This window comes from Tenrec ecaudatus, chromosome X (assembly GCF_050624435.1).
Source record: "Tenrec ecaudatus isolate mTenEca1 chromosome X, mTenEca1.hap1, whole genome shotgun sequence".
Classification (NCBI taxonomy): domain Eukaryota; kingdom Metazoa; phylum Chordata; class Mammalia; order Afrosoricida; family Tenrecidae; genus Tenrec; species Tenrec ecaudatus.
Genome location: NC_134548.1, coordinates 132,536,260 through 132,554,863, shown reverse-complemented (window position 1 = coordinate 132,554,863; position 18,604 = coordinate 132,536,260). Strand labels below are relative to the sequence as shown.

The 18,604-nt window shown below is 42.1% G+C and overlaps 1 protein-coding gene and 1 pseudogene across 1 annotated transcript in view; one reads left to right on the top strand and one right to left on the bottom strand.

Moving 5' to 3' along the window:
* Window positions 1-17,827, top strand: part of TMEM255A (transmembrane protein 255A) — a 61,953-nt gene extending 44,126 nt beyond the window's left edge. The window contains exons 9-10 of the mRNA XM_075539275.1: window positions 7,019-7,162; window positions 17,539-17,827. Of these exons, the coding sequence (XP_075395390.1) occupies window positions 7,019-7,162; window positions 17,539-17,697 (303 nt within the window). The 3' untranslated portion in view covers window positions 17,698-17,827. The remainder of the gene's footprint in view (window positions 1-7,018; window positions 7,163-17,538) is intronic.
* On the bottom strand, window positions 898-1,010 carry LOC142435168 (U2 spliceosomal RNA; annotated as a pseudogene).
* Window positions 17,828-18,604: the final 777 nt, after the last annotated feature.

Genomic DNA, 18,604 nt, shown 5'->3' with positions numbered 1-18,604 from the left:
CCCTTACAAAGGGCACGTATATTTTTTAAAAGAGGAAGAAAGCTAAGATGTCACAGCGCTGTTAGCACGTGAATTTACTGACCCTTCGGTGTGAAGGATTTGATACTATTCTTTTCTATGGTGACAGAAGAAATTGGAATTAGAAGGTAAAAGGGAAACTGGACAACTTTCTCGAAGGAATTTCTGCACGTCGGAAGAGAAGGAGGAACGCTAAAGAATAAAGCAAGTTTTGAGCCTCAGCTAAGACCCCTGTTTTCCCTGCACTATGCCCCTGGTATTGCGGTAAAATTCCCATAATATGAAATTGATCTTTTAAAAGTGTACAATTCAGTGAAACTTAGCACAGTCACAACACAGCGCAACCATCACCTCTACCTCATTCCAAAATGTTTTTATTATATCCAGGAAGCAGCCACTCCTCACTCCTCCCTCTGTCCCCAGAATCTGCTTTCTGTCTCTCTGGGTTTACCTATTCTAGATGGTTCATATTAATGAAATCGTACGCCTTTTGTGACTGACTTCCTTTTCTTAGCCTATTGCTTTTGAGGTGCACTCACCTTGCAGTATGTATTAGTACTTCACTCCTGTTATTCTTATTAAATAATATGATGGCAGAATAACATTCCATTGTATGACTATACCACATTTTTTACCCATTCATATGTTGAAGTACATTTGGGTCGTTTCCACCTTTTGGCTACTGTGAATAATGCTACTACAAACATGTCTGTACAAATATTTGAGCATCTGCTTTTAATTCTTTAGAGTGGAATGGCTCATTCACATTATAATTTCGCTTCACTTCTTTTAAGCATTTATTTTAAGCGATGCACCAGTTTACATTCCCAGGTAGCAAGGTACAAGGGTTTCAATATCTCTACACTAATACTCTTCTCTTTATGTTCAGTGCTTAGAAAAATTATTATGATAGCCATCTTAATAGCTGTGAAATGAAGTGGGGGTTCACTGTGATTTTACACTTGATCTTAGCCAAAAGGCCGAGAAGCGATCACTGTGATTTTTATGTGTATTTCCCTAATGATGAAGGTATATCTTCTTTGGAAAGGTGTCTACTCAGAACCCCCCCCCCCCACTTTGAAAATGGAATTGTTGGTCCTTTGTTGTTGAGTTATAGGAATTCTTTATATATTCTGGATAGTAGATGTTTATTAGATAAATGATTTTCAAATATTTTCTCCTATTCTGTAAGGTGTCTTTGTACTTTTTAAAAACAAGAAAAACAACAGATATTTTTATTGTGGTTTGGGTGAAATTTTACAGAACAGACTGGTGGTCACTCCCCGATTCACGGGCATTTTGCTTTGTGATATCGATTGCAATCCCTGAAATGTCACAGCGCTTTTCGCACTTCCTGCTGCTCTTTGTTCTTTCCATTTGTCCTTCCTTCCTATCCCTTCCTGCTTTCTGAGCTTGATTCCTGACCACTGCTCCCTTTTCATCTCCAGTGGGTGTGGGTGACTGTGTGCCTCCTTGGTGTTCTTGCTCACCTTTTAGGCCTACCTATTGCTTTATGTGTAGTGGCATTGGGCTGCTGACTGCAAGGTCAGCAATTCGGAACCACCAGCTGCTCCAGTGGAGAAAGATGTGGGGCTTTCTACTCCTTAAAACAGTCAGTCTCCTCAGAAACCCACAGAGGCAGTTCTAGCCTGTCCTATGTCACTACGAGTCAGTATCACCTCGATGGCAGTGAGTTTGGAATTTGGTTATTGTTTGGCTGAAGGTTGAGCTACAGGCTGAGTTTAGTTCCAGTCTAGAAGGGTTAATCTAAGGAACATAGTCTCAGTATTGCTGCCAGCTTATCAAACCAGTAAGACTGGGCACTTTCATTATTTTGAGTTTTGTTCCACATTTTTCTCCCATGTGCCCAGGACCTACTATTGTGATCCCTTTCAGAGCAACTGTCAGCAGTGGTAGATGGTATCATGTAGTTCTTCTGGTCAAAATGTGGTGGTCGCTATGATTCATGTGCTTCTTTGGATGAATTTTCCTTGTGTCTTTGATTTTCTTCACTCTTCTGTGCTACTTATGGGTAGAGACCAACAGTTGCACTTTAGATGGATGCTCATAAGCTTTTAAGACCCTAGTCACTACTCAGCAAAGTAAGAGAGCAATGTCTCTGTAAGCTCGGTTATGCCGATTGACCTTGGTGTCCCTGAAAGTAGTTTTTGGCTATGGCTAAGAAGATTGCATGTATGCACTTCTATATTCGTGGTTTTCTTTATAATACATATACATACATCTATAGAAATAGACTGTAAATTCTCTATATACACGAGTATTCATGGGTGTAGCCCCATTGAACTTCCCAGTTCTGTTCCGCTAGAGTGGCTACGTGCCTCCTCATAGATTATTGTGCTGGCTGTTACTGCAAGGCTATGCATGCAATAGCATTTACCATGATTGCTGTTAACTCTTGTGTTCCATCAGTGTCTTCCTTAATCATGTCATTCTGACCTCCCCCTTATTGTCTATTGCCTTTCCCTTCACCCAAGTTAGCACATGTCTACCTTCTAGTTGGAAGCCCTGGTGGCATAGTGGTTGTGCAATGAGCTGAGAACCAAAAGGAAGAGCTTTCTACTCTGCTAAACAGCAACAGTCTCCGAAACCCACAAGGGAAGTTCTACTCTGTCACATAAGCGCCTATGACTCTTTATTGACTCGATGGCAGTGAATAACCTTCTATACCTTCCCTTCCCCTCCTATGCCAGGTAACCCTCAAAGTTTCTTTGTGTGTGTGTAAACCTTGTCTTAAATCTTTGCACTAGAGTTCGCATAACAGTATTTGTCCTTCTGTGAGTGACTACTTTCACTCAGCATAATATCTTTTGGTTATTCCATATTATGAGGTACTTTTCAAATTCATCATTATTCTTTAATGTTGAATAACATTCTATTGTGTGTATATACCATGGCTTGCTTATCCTTTCCTGTTCCAATCAGAACATTACTGACAGTCATTCAAAATGATCATGGTATATTGATTGGCAGTTTACCAATCTGCATGTTACTTTGTTCTCGGATTTTATTCAATCTCTCCCTCTTATCAGTATTTGATATACTTCTTTCCCTTTCTTTTGAAATGCTGGGTTCCAGGATTGTTGTCTAAATCCATTTCACATGGCTTCTTGAGGGTGTGATGTAAAGGGTGTAGATAGTATATCTGCCTAATAGGCCAATCTTGGATTCTCCTTGTTTTCACTTTCTTGATAGTGCCCTTTGATGTACAAAAATTCTTAATTTTGATGAAGTACAATTTATCTTATTTCTCTTGCTTGCACTTTTGGTGTGATAGCTAAGACTTCATTGTCAAATACAAGCTCATAAAAGTTGACTGAAGTGTTAATTTGCTTATAAGAGCTTTATAGTTTTAGCTCTTACATTCAGATCTTTGACTCATTTTAGGTTTCATTTTTGCATATGCTGTGAGGTAGGGCTCAACCATCATTCTTAAGTATATGGAAATTCAGTTGTCCCACCACCATTTGATGAAGGGATTGCTTTCGTCATTGACACCTTATTTTGAAAATCAACTGGCTATAAAATTATGGTTTCGTTTTTGGATTATCAATTTTACTGTTCCCATCGATCTCTAGAGGAAAAGGGGGATTATTGATGATCCGCTCTGAATAGTGACAGTACTGGCCCTTTATCCTTTACAAATTGCTTTTGCACACTTATTTCTTCCATCTTCACGAGTACCGCTACTTTACAAGTTGGGTATCATTGTACCCATGTAACAGATGAGGAACCAAACCAAGAGAAACCAAATGATTTGTTCAAAGCTAAATTATAGCTGGAATTATAGAGCAGGCTGGTCAGAAACCGGAGTCTTTGCTTAATAGCTAAAATTTGTATATCCTTTTCGGGTTTTACAAGTGCTTTAACAGACGTGATCTCTTTTGTTTAGTTGCTTTAGCTTAAAAAATAAAATTAAAACCGTATTCTTTCCAACTGCTGAGAGCTACATTAGCAGTAAGGGAAGAAGACTAAAGAAGTGCTGAGTATCAAAGGCTAAGCCTGGGAACTCAGTCAAGAACCAGTGGAGTGACATCAAAGGAGAAAACATGAAGTGATATTTTATTTGTGAGGTGAGCAAACAACAGCGTGGAGAAAGGATGGGTGCAATGAGGGAGGAAGCATTATTTTGATCACTTTCCTTAAAAGGAGAATGTTTGTTAAAATGTCCCAGAACAGCAACCAAATGTGCCTGAACAAAATCCCCGACTTCAGTCCAAATGTGGTTGGTGACTTGTTGTATGCCTCCTCCTTAAGAAGAGTGCCCTGGGGTGGAGGGGAGACTCAGAGGTACTGGATCATGGCAGCCATTCCCAGGGAATGAGGAGAGGAACCAAGGGGTGTGAGCTGGCAGCCTTGAATAGTATCGGCAAGGAGCCACCATCTCCAGAATTATGGGATTCTGAAAGCAAAAAGGATGCCTTCCTTCCCAAACCAGAGGTGCTTGGAGAAAAGGATCTTAATAAAGGAATGTTTAATCACTTTTTTATTGACCAGCGATATAAGGGTTTGAGGTGAAGCAAAAAGTGATGCCTTTTTGTTATTTTCTCCTTATTGGTGTCTCTGGTTTGGAGTACATAGAAAAGGAACAGAAATGGCATTCTTTCCAAAGTCTACAATCATTGTCTCAGAATAGACAGAGTTTTGTCTAGGCAAGATTGCTTTCACAGTTTCCTGTGCTTCTTAGTAACCTTTTGTTTTATAGGCTCTTGGAATGGTACTAATCAATAATGGGAATCTCACAACTTAAGCCCCAGAATTCTAACAGAAACTCTCTCTCTCTCTCTCTCTCTCTCTCTCTCTCTCTCTCTCTCTCTCTCTCTCTCTCTCTCTCTGCACAGAGACATGGCCCCAACGTATTGTAAGATCAGAATTATTTGTTGAAAACATTATTAAACCATCCTTTGGGCCATCTCCTTTGCCCAATCCCTGCCCAACTCTTCACTCTAACCCTCTTAACTCCCTCTTCTTCTTCTATTCATTCCTCTACACCCCTCCCTCCTCTTCTATTGTTTCTTTTCTCTTCCCTGACCTCTCTCTGAGAATTCAATCTTCGTTTCATCCGTCTCTGTTTCGTTCTCTGTCATAGTCTAATCCCTTTCAAAGATTATCCCAAACTCTTGGCCTCGCTGCACAGATAAAACCTTTTATAGATATAGTTTATGTAGCATGATTGTTTTTTCCAGGCTAAGGCCTAGTTTTTTTTAAATAGAAGAGCTGGTCTAATAATGCAAGAGCTTGCGCGTGAGCATTTAATTGACTGGAGGCCAAGGGAACATGATTTCTGGGAGTTCCCCAGGGATGAACTTTTTCTCAAAATTCTGATGGTGAGGTAAGTATATTTCCCCTATAAAGCCAGCCAGCCCTCGGAATGGTCAAGATCTTAGCTCTGTCTCTCTCACATATTAGAGAGGCTGACAAACATTTCCCTGACTGTCAGTGAGCTTCATCATAATGCCAGCAGTTTGTAGATCTTCAAATCTCCTTGAGATGTAAATAGGAAACTACTCCAAGGAAGGGAGCAGCAGAATTGTGTTCAGACTTGCTGGGAGGGTGTTTCCCCAGCCTATGCTCTAACATGGATGCCTGTGCCACTGCCAAAACCTGCTCACACACTTTAAAAGGAGCTTCTGCTCTCCAGTAATGTGGAGTACCTTTGCAGCAGAGAGAAGGCTCACTGATTCTGCAGACAGCTCTGGATTATCCACATGAATGGTAGAGGAGGCATTAACAGAACATTGGAGAAGAACCAACTTGCCCACATTTTAGCCCTTATTTTACTCATAAGATAGGAAGCACAGGCCTGCTTGGGAACTAATGAAAAGTGGCAATTTCCTTTAGCAATGATTTGGCCTGCTGAGAGTAGGGCCCCAATTTATCTTATTCTGGATAAGATCAGTTATAACCATTGAAGGGCTATTCAAACCACCATGTTATTAAAATAAGAGTTTTATTTATTCATTGTGTGGTTTGCCCCACCCCCAAATCAAACAAAGACTCCCAATACACAGTGTTGGTCCTTCGTGAGTTCTGTACACTGTTGAGGGTTTGCCTGTAGTCTGAAGGGCTGATGGGAATGGAATACCCTACATGTGTGCATGAGAGCTCCACAGCAGTGGCAAAGTTGGGATCTGTAAGAACCCTCTTGACGTTTACAAAAGTCCAATGCATTTGTGATCCAATGCATTTCTGTCGCAGAAAAGCAGTAGCCCATTTAGCCTTGTCTACATGTAAGGACCATGGACTACCAAAGAATTATAGCCAGAATTCTCCTAAGAAGCAATGCTGGTGAGACTTCATCTCACGTTCTTTGGACATGAGATAGGTCCATAGAAAAGGACACCATGCTTGAATAAGAAGAGGGGCATGGCAGAAGAGGTAGACGCTCAGTAAGATGGATTGACACAGTGGCTGGAAAAGGAGCTCCCACATAAGAACAATGGTGAAGGCGGCACAGAACCAGGCCACGCACTGTACATAGGGATGCTATGAGTTGCAACCACTTGATGGCGCCCAACAAAAACAACATATGACATCTTGTCTTATTTTTTCTTTCTTTTTGAAATTTTCTTTCAACTCTTCTATAGGTTTGATGGTTTAAAATAAAATGTCAGGGGAAATGCCACAAAGAAAACATTAGTTCTAAGAACTTACCTCTAAATACTGACATTACTTCCTAATACTATTCCTGTCACATCTCCTACAGTTAAAAATTTGTATCAATCTTTCCAGATTTATTTCTTGGAACTTACAGATATATATAGTATATCATTGTTTGGGTCTTTAAAAACAACAACATATAAACAACATATAAACAACTTGTATATCTGGGCTCTTTTAACAATTAAAACGTATGTGTTGAACAGCTAGAGGTCTACTTTATAATAGTCTCTTATTCCATAGTATGGCTGCACCATACCTTACCTAACCATCCTTCTAGTGACAAACGTTTGTGCTGTTTCTATTTTGTATTTTATAACAGAACCCAACTCTCCCGGCACTGAACTGTTCCGTTGAAAACGCCCATCCAACTGTTTCTTACTATGCTCGTCCCCAAGTGGCATCCTACAACACCTACTACCATAGCCCTCCTCACCTGCCACCGTATTCTGCTTATGACTTTCAGGTAGGTTTTACGAGCAAAAGAAATCTCCATAACCCTTGCTCTCACTCATGCGCTCTTGTTCTCTCACTGAATTCAATTCTGAAACCTTCTCAGTCTCTTGATATGTATGAGGGAGCCAAGCTCTCCGTCCTTGATGGCCTTTAGCACTTGGGGGGTACCTGTGACTAGCTTAAAGACTGCATAGACAGGGGATGCTTGGCGAAATGGAGAGGGAGAGTAAGCTATGGAAGGAAAAGAAACAGTGGAATGGAGGGGAGTGGGGGGGGGAGAAGGATATAGGATAGAATTGTCCAATCTTGCTTGGCCTCCACTAAAGAGAATTATCTTGGAAATGGAATTTCATTAGTACAGCATCATAGGCCCCTGTCCAAGAGTAGTTTTTACTATGTTTCTGCCTCACTCTACACAAGAGCATTCTGAACCATTTAAGGGTTATAATCAAACATGTCACGAGTCCCTTTCTTTTCCTTTTCTCTAGACTTCCTAACTAGGCTGATGTGAAGAAAGTATATCTTTTTTATAACCACTCTTCCTATCACATAGGTCAGAAATAGAGTTACCAAATTTTCACTTACTTCTTTCCCCTCTGAACTGATATTTAAGTGCAGACAATAGAACATCAAAGGCAGATATAACGGCATTAGTCATGTTTGGAGTGCTGAACTAGGAATTCGGGGAAAATAATAAAAATGGTCCTTTTAGTGCTTACAGTGATTTTAAACATTTGACTTTAAAAGAATGGGATCACCCTAAAGCCTGATTCATTCAAATTACAGAGACCAAACGGAGAAACTTTGAAAGAAGGGAAACCCACTGTGCTTTCCTTCCATTGACTAAGAGCTCATGGAGGTTCCAAAGGGACATCCAACCGTGACTGACTATTAGGGCGGAGGGCCACTTCCAATCACATAACCAGTTCAGGAATACAAAACCCTTGGGAAACTTTTTTTCAACTTCATATTAATAAAATCGACACTGGAAAATTTTCTTTAGTGGAGTAGAGTGCAGTTTTGCTCTGATTTAGATACTGTTTGGGGAGGTCTGGGATTCTATATCACAGTAATAATTCTACATGTAGTATGAACATATACTTGTTCACTATTATAAAATATAGTACTAAAAAAGGATTCGATTTCCTTGAAGCCAGGCAGATATAATCCAATCACAGGTCAAAGTGCACTTCATGATAGATTTAGCAATATCCTTTCTGACAATGAAAGCCAAGCCATTCTTCTTGATCATGTTATTACCAGATTAGTAAATAATATGATTTTCTGATTCACAATGGGCAATACCAATTCATTTGAACTCATAATGTCTAAGACATCGATCATCGTGTGCTCAGTTTTATTTATGACGACTTCCAATTTTCCTAAGTTCACACATCGCACATTCTAAGGTCCAATCATTAGCCGATTTTTGCAGCTGTTTCCCTTTACCTTGAGTTGTGCCCCATCAGCAAAAGAGGATCCCAGAGGCTTCCTTCCCCCAGGCTTTACTGGACTCACACCACCGTGAATGATACCCCTCCAAGAAATCATCACCTCATCAGTCACATTTCGGGTGCCTTCAGACCTGAGGGCTCCATCCTCTGTCAGTATTTTTGACAAAGTTCTGCTTCCTGTGTTTAGACTTTCAATATTTGAAAATGCTTCTAACCTCTGCATAAGGTTCTCAGTGGCTTCTTCCTGTGAAGTGGGGAGCCGAGTCTTTCTTCATTGTCTGTTCTTGGTCTGGATGCTCTGCTCACACCTGTTCATTTTGGGTGACTCTCCTGGCATTTGAAATACCAGTGACATAGCTTTCAGCATCACAGCAACACACAAGCCACTACAGTGCAATAAATTGACAGACAAGTGAAGCACAATGCTATCTGTGATAAGATTATATCTATGTGACTTCAAAGAAAATCAATCAATACAAATATAATTCAACTTCATGCACTAACCCCAAAAGATGTTGATGAAGAAATTGAGGAATTTTACCAACAAGTTCAGTTGGAAGTTGGTCAAACATGAAATCAAGAAGCATTGATAGTTATTGGTGATTGGAATGCAAAGTTGGAAACACTGCAGAAAGGAAGAAATATATAGACCTTGGTGATGGAAATGAAGCTGGAGATCCCATTATAGAATTTTGGGAAACCAATGACTAATTCATAGTAAATAGCTTTTTTTTCCAACAACACAAAAGGCGACTATATACATGGGCTTCCCCAGATGGAATACATAGGAATCAAATTGACTACATCTGTGTAAAGACACAATGTAGAAGCTCAATAGCAGCAGCTAAAACCAGACCGGCAGCCGGCTGTGGAACAGACCATCAATTTCTCATATGTAAGTTCAGGATAAAGCGGAAGAAAATTAAAACAAATCCATAAGAGTTAAAATTCCACCTCATTTTAGACAACACCTCAAGAGCAGATTTGATGCATTGAACACTACTGACAGAATACCCGATGAGCTGTGGGAGGAAAGTCCATCATTCTTGAAGAAAGCAAAAGGTTATGTAAGACGGGAAACAAAGAAAAGTTCAAAGTGGATGTGAGAAAAGACTGAAAAATTATCTTAACCATAGTGTAGCTAAAGAAAATGGAAGAAAGGATGAAGTCAAGGAGCTGAATAGAAAATTTTACAGGGCAGCTCAAGAAGACAATGCCACATATTATATCACAATGCAAGGACCTAGAATTAGAAAAACAAAAAGGAAGATTATGCTCAGCATATTTCAACCTGAAAGAACTAAAAAAAATGCAAGCCTTGAGTTGCAACTGTGAAAGACCCTCTAGGCAAAATATTCTACGGTGCAAGAAGCATGAAGAGAAGTTGGAAAGAATACACAGGCACTGTACAAAAAAAAAAACCAGTAACATTCCACCATTTCAAGAGGTAGTATATGAACAAGAACCCATGGCACTGAAGGAAGAATTTCAAACTACACTGAATGCATTAACCGCAAACAAGGGTCCAGGAATTGACAGAATGCCCATTGAAATGTTTCAGAAAACTCAACCACTGGAAGCACTCATTTGTCTATACCAGGAAATTTGGAAGACAGCTACTTGACCAACTACCTGGAAGAGTTCCATATTTGTACCCATTCCAAAGAAAGATGATCCAACAGAAGGCTCAAATTATAGAATTATATCACAAACAAGTAAAATTTTGCTTAAGATCACCCAACAACTTTTCCAGCAGTACATTGACAGGGAACTGTCAGAAAGTAGGACAGATTCAGAAGAGGATATGGAACAAGGGATATCGTTGTTGATGTCAGATGGCTCTTGGCTGAAAGCAGAGACCACCATAATTATGTTTACTGGTGTTTTATCTACTATGCCCAGGAATTCGACAGTGTGGGCCGTAATAAACTGTGGATAGCCTTGAGAAACATAGGAATTCCAGAGCACTGCATTGTCCTCATTTAGAACTTGTCCATGGATCAACAGGCCATTGTATGAACAGAGCAAGGAATACTGAATGGTGTAAAGTCAGGAGAGGTGTGCAGGGTTGCATCCTCTCACCATCCTTGTTCAATCTGTGTGCTGAGCAAATCATCAGAGAAGCTGGATTCTATGAAGAAGAGAGCAGCATCAAGTGTGGAGGAAGGCTTATTAACAGCCCGCAGTGTGCAGAGGACACAACCTTGCTTGCTGCAAGTGGAGACGACTTGAAGCACTTGCTGATGAAGATCAAGGATTGTAGCCTTCAGTCTGGGTTACAATGTAAGGTAGACCACATTTCTCACAACTGGACTAATAGGTATCATCATGATAAATGGAGAAAGGATGAAGTTGAAAAGGAATTTGTCTTACTTGGATCCACACTCAATGCTCATGGAAGCAGCAGTTAAGAGATCAAAGGACGCATTTCTACAGGTAAATCTGCTGCACAAAACCTCTTTAAAGTATTGAAGAGCAAAGATGTAACTTTGAGAACTAAGGTCACCTGGCCTGAAGCCATGGTATTCTCCATTGCATCCTAAGCATGTGAAAGTTGGACATTGACTAAGGAACATCATGGATGAAACGAGGCATTTGAATTGTGCTGGAGGATATTGAAAATACCACGGACTGCTAAACGGACAAGCCGATCTGTATTGAAAGAAGTAAGACCAGAGTGCTCTTTAGAGGCAAAAATGGTAAGACATGGTCTTTCATGTTTCAGACATATTGTTATGAGAGATCAGTCCCTGGAGAAGGACATTATGTTTGGTAAAGTGGAAGGGCAGTAAAAAAGAGGAAGGCCCTCAATGAGATGGATGGACACAGCAGCTGCATCTAGGGGCTCAGGTAAAAGAACAATTGTGAGGATGGCGCAGGACCGTGTAGTGCTCCCTTCTGTTGTACGTAGGATCACTATAGGTTGAAGCTCAATGGCACCTAACAAGAATAACCACAACAAAAAGGAGGTGTCCATTAAGCTTGGGAAAAATAATATTAGAACTCACAGCAAAGCCTACTATATAAATAGGATAAATTACTCAGGGAATTTGTGATGCCAATAGGTGTTATAGACTGTAAAACATAAATGTGTTCAACAAGGGTCTAGGTAATTCCAGGAGTGACTGAGGCAATAAAAAGTCCTTTGGGAGAATGTTGACTGTTGATGCTAGCACAAGGAGGGGCGCCATTCTCTTGGGGATCCTATAATAAAAACTCATTCTGGGATAGAGGTCCCACACATGGGTCTTTTCCTATGTTGAAGTAAACTATATTGGTTTAGGATTTTTTTCCCCTACGTTATGACAAATAGGGAGCCACAATAATCTCTCTGGTGATAATTGCTACAAACTCTGATAGGAAGCTGTTTTATAGAAGTCATCTCTCTGTTCATCATTTCTGGTTTAAACACTATCTAAGGGATGAAAACAAAGCCGATGATGTCTAAGGCTGTTAGTTTCTGCTCAGTCCTTGCTGACCTCTGTGTTTCCATGTGCCAAGCATGGTTAAGAGCTATTATATAGTGAATGATGCATGGACCCTGCATCAAGAGACTAGTCTGGAGACATGGCAATGGCAGGGGAGGATAGCACTGTGGATAAAATAGATTTTTAACCCTTGTGCTCTGGAAACCCAGAACCAGGGAACCTAACCCAGTGAAGGGATCCAGAACTAGCTACCTAGCCAAAGCCTACACCGTGGAAAGAGAGCAGGGAATTCAGGGATATGTGGAAGCCTACACTTTTTTTTATTACAGATGCTATTCCCTGAGCACTTAACTATGGACCAAATACTGTGTTAAACACTTCACTCTCATTTAGCCCTCTGAAGGAAGTACTATTGTCTTCGCCCTTTTAAAGATGAGATCGCTGTCATGGTAAGTGGAGGAGCCAGAATTCATATCCAGGTCTGTCTGACTCCAGAGTCCACATGTTTCATTCTTATATTATCCCCAAATATAAGTGGTTGAAAAGAATTGTATGGAGAAACTAGACGTCTGTATGAAGCACAGATATTTTTAGAATCTTTTGAAAGTCTTATACTTTGTCCTAGTTTAAACTCGGAACTAACTCCCTAATTGTGACCTCCGGAAGGATCTACCTTTACTCTTTCTTAGCTAATAAATTACTAGATTGGTTTCCATTGAAAAGGATTAATTTCCTACATGACCTTCCAATCCAGGGGATGCTGGGATATCTTTTAATACCTCTCCTGGTTCTTTCCTTAGACTCAAGCCAGCTTTTGAATTTCCTGTTTGTAGCCTTCCTAATTGTATTATCTGGGTATAGAGGGGTATATTTGCAAATGAGTAATTTTCTTCGGGAACTTACAGTGTTGTGTTTTAGGATTTGAGTTGACCTTTTGTTCACTAGGGTGAACAGAATTAACTTACAGTTTCCCAAGAGGAAATACCAGTCTTTATTCAGAAACAACCAAGAGGCCAGGGGACACCTGCCTATATTCCCAGAGAAGTAAAAAAGCAGCCAGTAAAATGCACTCCCACTCTGACAGTACAGCCACCAGAAGCTCAAACCTACCAAACAAAGCAACAGAGAGAAGCTGGCATCCCCCGACTCTTCCCCGATTGTAAAATGGCCCCAGTTATACCGAGGAAATGGACCTTTCTAGGCATTTTTTTCTGAAAGGCTTTTCCCTTTTGGTCATTTTGAAATAAGCTTCTTTAGGTAGCTTTGGTCTGAAGACTCCTGAGGGTGATAGAAGGAAGTGGAAAGAGGTGTAAAGGATTTTGTTCTAACCTCTCAAAGGGCATGCTACTGTTGGACAGCTGTCTTATTAGGAAGCTTGGTCAAGGCTTGAGGAAGGATTGGGGTATGGCCAGATGATCTTAAAGAAGGTGGACTTGAAGAAACAGGACTCTGGAACATCGGACTCCTAGTGATCGTTTCTCCCAATGAATTCTCCATACCTCATTCTCTTAGAGGGATATCAGCTGCAGCGGATTTTGCCTCCTCGTTTCTCTTCAACACTCGTATCCTTTCCTTTGTACTCATTTCCCACCCTATGCCTTTAGCTTCAGGCAAGTAGTACAACTTCTGTAGTCTATGAAGCACCATTTCCCACTTCTGAGAAATCAAGCCCAGTGTTGCTTTCCACAAAACCCTCCCAGCTCCTAGCCATATTTCCTGGTCTGGCATACTGAGCTAGTTCTCCTACTTCACTTTCACCAAGAATTGGTCCCTTCTCCTGGCCAGTGGGTGAAATGCCAAATGTAAGCTTAAAACAAAAGTCTCAGACTATGCAAAATGCCAGCACCTCTGTGTATGCTTAATAGGAAATCGCAAAGAGCTGTATCTCAGCTTAGCCACTCAAAGTGACCCATTTCATATTGGATCCATTTAAAAGAATTACTTTAATCCTGGGGGTGGTAATTTATGACATGGATTACCGAGAGTCTTAAAAGGCTGTTGCTGCTGCCACAGAACTTTTTTTTTTTTACTTTCCCTGCAAGTTCCTTCACTTTCCAAGTTTCCCATCCTTGGCTTTGTTTCTGTTCCCTCCTCCTTTTATCCTGCCTCTTCCTTTCATCCATTTTTTCTCGACATCCTCCCAGTCTCTACTTTCTGGAGTAGAACAGAGGTCAAGGGACACAATCTCTCTGACCTGTCACCTTTACTATCCAGCCAGTTCCAGCACCTCTTTTCTGGGTCACAGAGAATCAGATCCTTATGGAAACGCACATTGCTCTGAGGAGAGTAGGTCAAGTGGTCATCCATCGGGCAAGCTAGCTAAAGTGGGGGAGGAGAGCTGTCTCCTGAATAGGTGGGCCTCCACCTTTAGCATCATCAGCCTGTGGGCCATCTCAGCCTCCCAGGAAGCTTCCCAGGAAACCAGACCCAAATAGTATTTAGATGCTTTCCATGCCTTGTAGTACACAAGGATTCAAAGCTGTGGTCTCCTGAGCTGCCCAACCCGTTAGTGAAGTCAGACTTGCAGACAGGAACCCAAATATATGGGGCCAGCTCCCCAGCTGTAACCAAGCCAAATTTCTCCCAAGATACCGGAGAGTTGCTAGGAAACGACACACTAGGACTATGGACTCCCCCTCCCAACCTATTTTCTTTTCTTTCTATACTGTACCCCGCCCCCCCCCCCATGCCAAACAAAACAAAACCAGGATATGTGGATCAGGGCCAGTTAGCTTCCTAGCTCTGCCAGGAGCCTTTCATTTTTATCCTTAAGACTCCCAGAATCTCCAAGGGTGAGAATCATCCCATTCCACTACCCTCAACACACACACACACACACACACAACTTCCTAAATAGGAAACTGAGAAGTGAAAACCCACAGGTCATGGTACCACCCCTTTTATTACTGAAGTGTCCAACTGCCACCCATGCCAGCTGCTGCCCACAGAAGCCTTATACTGTCTCTCGGGACAGAAATGCCTTTCGGTTGCTCCTTTTGTCTGTGACCCACAACCCCTAAACTGGCCGTCTGCCTTTCACCATCCCCATAGTGGGAGTTAGAATGGCTCTGACACAGAGATTCGTGTCACTCATGGGTGTTTGCTCCCCTCTCTGTTAAAGAAAGTGGCAGAAAAGCGGGGAAAGGAGAAGGAGAAAGGCCGAGTTCAGGGGTTTAGGAAGCTAGGACATCACTACACCGATGCTTTAAGAAAGACAGTATTTTAGGAGGGAGAAACATTGGGGTTTAGGAAGGAATTTGACTTGTCTGGCAGTGTACTATCTCAAGATATATTGTCTTTAAGTGCTCTCCAGGTTTGATGACAGTACCATTTCTTCACCTAGGAGAAAAAAAAGGAATGGGGTCGAAGTGGAGGGGGCAGATGGCTGCTACAGTGTCTATTTGGTCAAAGTGTCTATTTGGTCAACTGAAGACAGAGATCCTAGGGTGTCAAGTACGACCTAGACCTAGCCTTCCCTTCCCCCAGAATGTGGAGGTCATGACAGCAGATAAGGAGAATCAACCCTGTGACAGCAGTCTCCAGAACCCTCATGTCTAGGCTGGCCCTAGATTGCTCCAGACCTGGAAAAATGACATCACCTTGTCAGCCCTTTGAGACAGCCCAGGGAGATGATGATCACCCACGGTTGGCACCAGATTTCATGAGGGAGATCAAATCCCGTTCAATATGATGCTGCATCCTATGGAAATCTCAGCTTCCTTACTCTACTCATCTCAGACCCAGTTACTCATGCAGTCCTTCTCACTCTCATTCCCTGTTGCAAAGGGTTAGGTCACTAGGTACTGGCTGCAAGCTCAGTAGTTCACATGTTTCCTTCCACTTCAGATCAGCTGGCTCCCATTACTTTCGTGGGTTCTATAGTTCATTGGGAGGACTCAGAGACTTCACAGAGAACACACTACTGATTCACCACAACCCAAAAACCTACCTACATAGAGTGGTCTGGGAGGGGTCACACAGAGTTTTTACATCCCATGGAGGGACACACTATCCTCGTGTCTGGTCACCAACCAGGAAACTCCACCTGAAGCTCTGTGCTCAAGGTTCTGATCAGTCTCACCATGTGCTCCATGATAGATTGCATCATGCCTCTTGAGGCTTAGTGAGCATCAGGCCCCGAGTGGTCCCTTTGGTCTGGCCAGTCTCCATTCATTAGCCTTAGATATTGGTCCATCTTTCAGGATCCAAGACCACAGGCTACTAATGGCTTCTCCACATCGCACAGTAGACCAACCAAGCCAAAATAGTGACTTCCCCAAATAACGCTCGAGCTCTTGAGAAATTCTGATGGTTCCTTCCTTTCTTTTTTTAATCAACTCGCTCTAGAGTTAAGTCACGACAAAATAATTTCACTGCCTCAACCCCGTTTGCTGGCTTATTTTTGCTCTAAGTCTGCTCCTGCCATCAAGCCTCACCTCAATTCCTGTTCCATCACTGGAGCAAGGAAGCAATACCTGTAGGTTGTGACTTCTTTGCAAGCAGAACTCACTAACCAAAAGCACACACCAAACCTGTCTTATATACTGCTGAAGTTATAGCCAATCATTCGGCATGTACTGAGGATTTACTACTTTCCAAGCACTATTCAAAACTCTGGGGATACAGCAATGAGCAAAATAGGCCAACTCTCCTTGCGCAGGAAAATCATTAGAGTGGAAGGTGCGCATGACCAGGGAAAGAGAAGGAGCAAGTGACACCTAACATGTGCCACTCTACTGAATTTGTTGTTTAATCCATATTCCCTCCCTTCCTCCGAACTACAACACCGTAGAACTGGGCCTTCAATGTCTCTGCAGCCTGATAAGTTGCTCCTCCTTCTTGCCATGGGTGTCATACCGCCTTGCCTTGCACCTCTTTGCTCTCCAGCCTATCATGAACTTAGGGGCAATGGGATAGCTTAATTGTGAAACAGGGAATGTTGAACTAGAATCAGAAAGTTCTAGAGTCCTGTAAGTCATTGGACCTTGCTGACCTTTGTTGTTAGTTATGGTTGTTTTGGAGATGAGTTCCTGACTACCTTCCTACTTCCCTGTGATGTATTCTTGTAGCAAAGACTTTGCCAGTATCAATTATTTCAACCCATTGAAGTGTCAAGATGCAAACTACTTGTACTGAAGACTAGTGGGAATGCTGTCGACATAGCTCAGGGGAGAGGAATTGAAGGCTTGAATGAGCAAATATCATAAAGGGGATGATGGCTTCAATGACAGCCACAGAACTAGAAGCAACATGATACAGCAACTGGTTGGATGTAGGGTTCCAGGGTTAGGAGAAAGAGAACCCTAAGATCTCATCTGCATGAATTCTTTAGCCTGAGTGACTGAATATGGAGCCACCTGTTTGGTGCCTCTTGTGAATGAATTAAAGTACCCAAGGAAAGCCAACTCAGTCCATACGGTTATAAATAGTGATGACTACCGGGGTGGGGGTGGGGGTGGCAAACTCCCTACATGCACTGATGGTGTTTTGTTTTTATTATACAGCATTCCAGTGTCTTCCCATCCTCCCCTCCCTCTGGACTTTCTGACGAGCCCCAGTCTGCCTCTCCTTCACCCAGCTACATGTGGTCCTCGAGTGCGCCACCCCGCTACTCTCCGCCCTACTACCCACCTTTTGAGAAACCACCTCCTTACAGTCCCTAAAGAGGAACATCTACTGGCTATTGAGATTATGGTGACTTTTGTATTTCTGCTTTAGTGGAAGTGTATAGGGTACAAATTTTCCAATCTGACTCATACATTGCTTCAAGTTTCACAATGGCCTGCCAGGATAGGGAAAGATAGAAATGGAGCTTCTTTGGCTTCAGTACAGAGCAAGGGGGCTTGGTGGACGGGGTTAGGGGTGGTGGTGGTTAGGCAGAGCAAGGGGGTTTGGGGGGAGGGGGTAGTTAGGCAGATCCCAGGATGGTTCCCACTAAGCAAGGCTGGGGAGCCAGCTTAGCATATTTAGACCTGTGCTACCCATTGGTTCCACCTCTGGAGTTAGCAGAAGCGAACGGTCATCAGTTTCACTTCATGGGAATGGAATGCTGTCCTCAGATCCCTGGCTGATTGCCACACTAGCCCCTTGGTTGAAGCACCTGTCTTACAGACCCTTTCTTTCGCCACGACTAAGTCTCTAAGGAAAATGGCCCAGCTGGCGGGTCTCCACCATTGTTCCAGTACAGAGAGAGTTCTGGTAAAGATTTTGTTTGCTTGTGTCTGGATGCCTGTACCTCTTATTCCTTTCTTCTTCTCTGTGAGTATTGTCAAAATGGCTGTTGTGATTATTTAGCTCACCTTGTTACTGGGACCTCCACAAGGGAAAAGTGAAATAGTCCCTCCTCATGAGTTGTGGAGAACTGGATGGATCATTCCAAAAGCACTGAAATACCTAGAGCAAACGTGAGATGTTTGGACTGAATCTGTCCATTGGGAAAGTGGCTCTACTCTATGTCTCATTAGTACAAAATATACTTGCTACAGGAGTTAAGACATCTTATAACAGTTGACATTCAGCATCAAAAGACAAAAGCAGCTATATGAGGTTCTTGGGTCATGATATGAATTA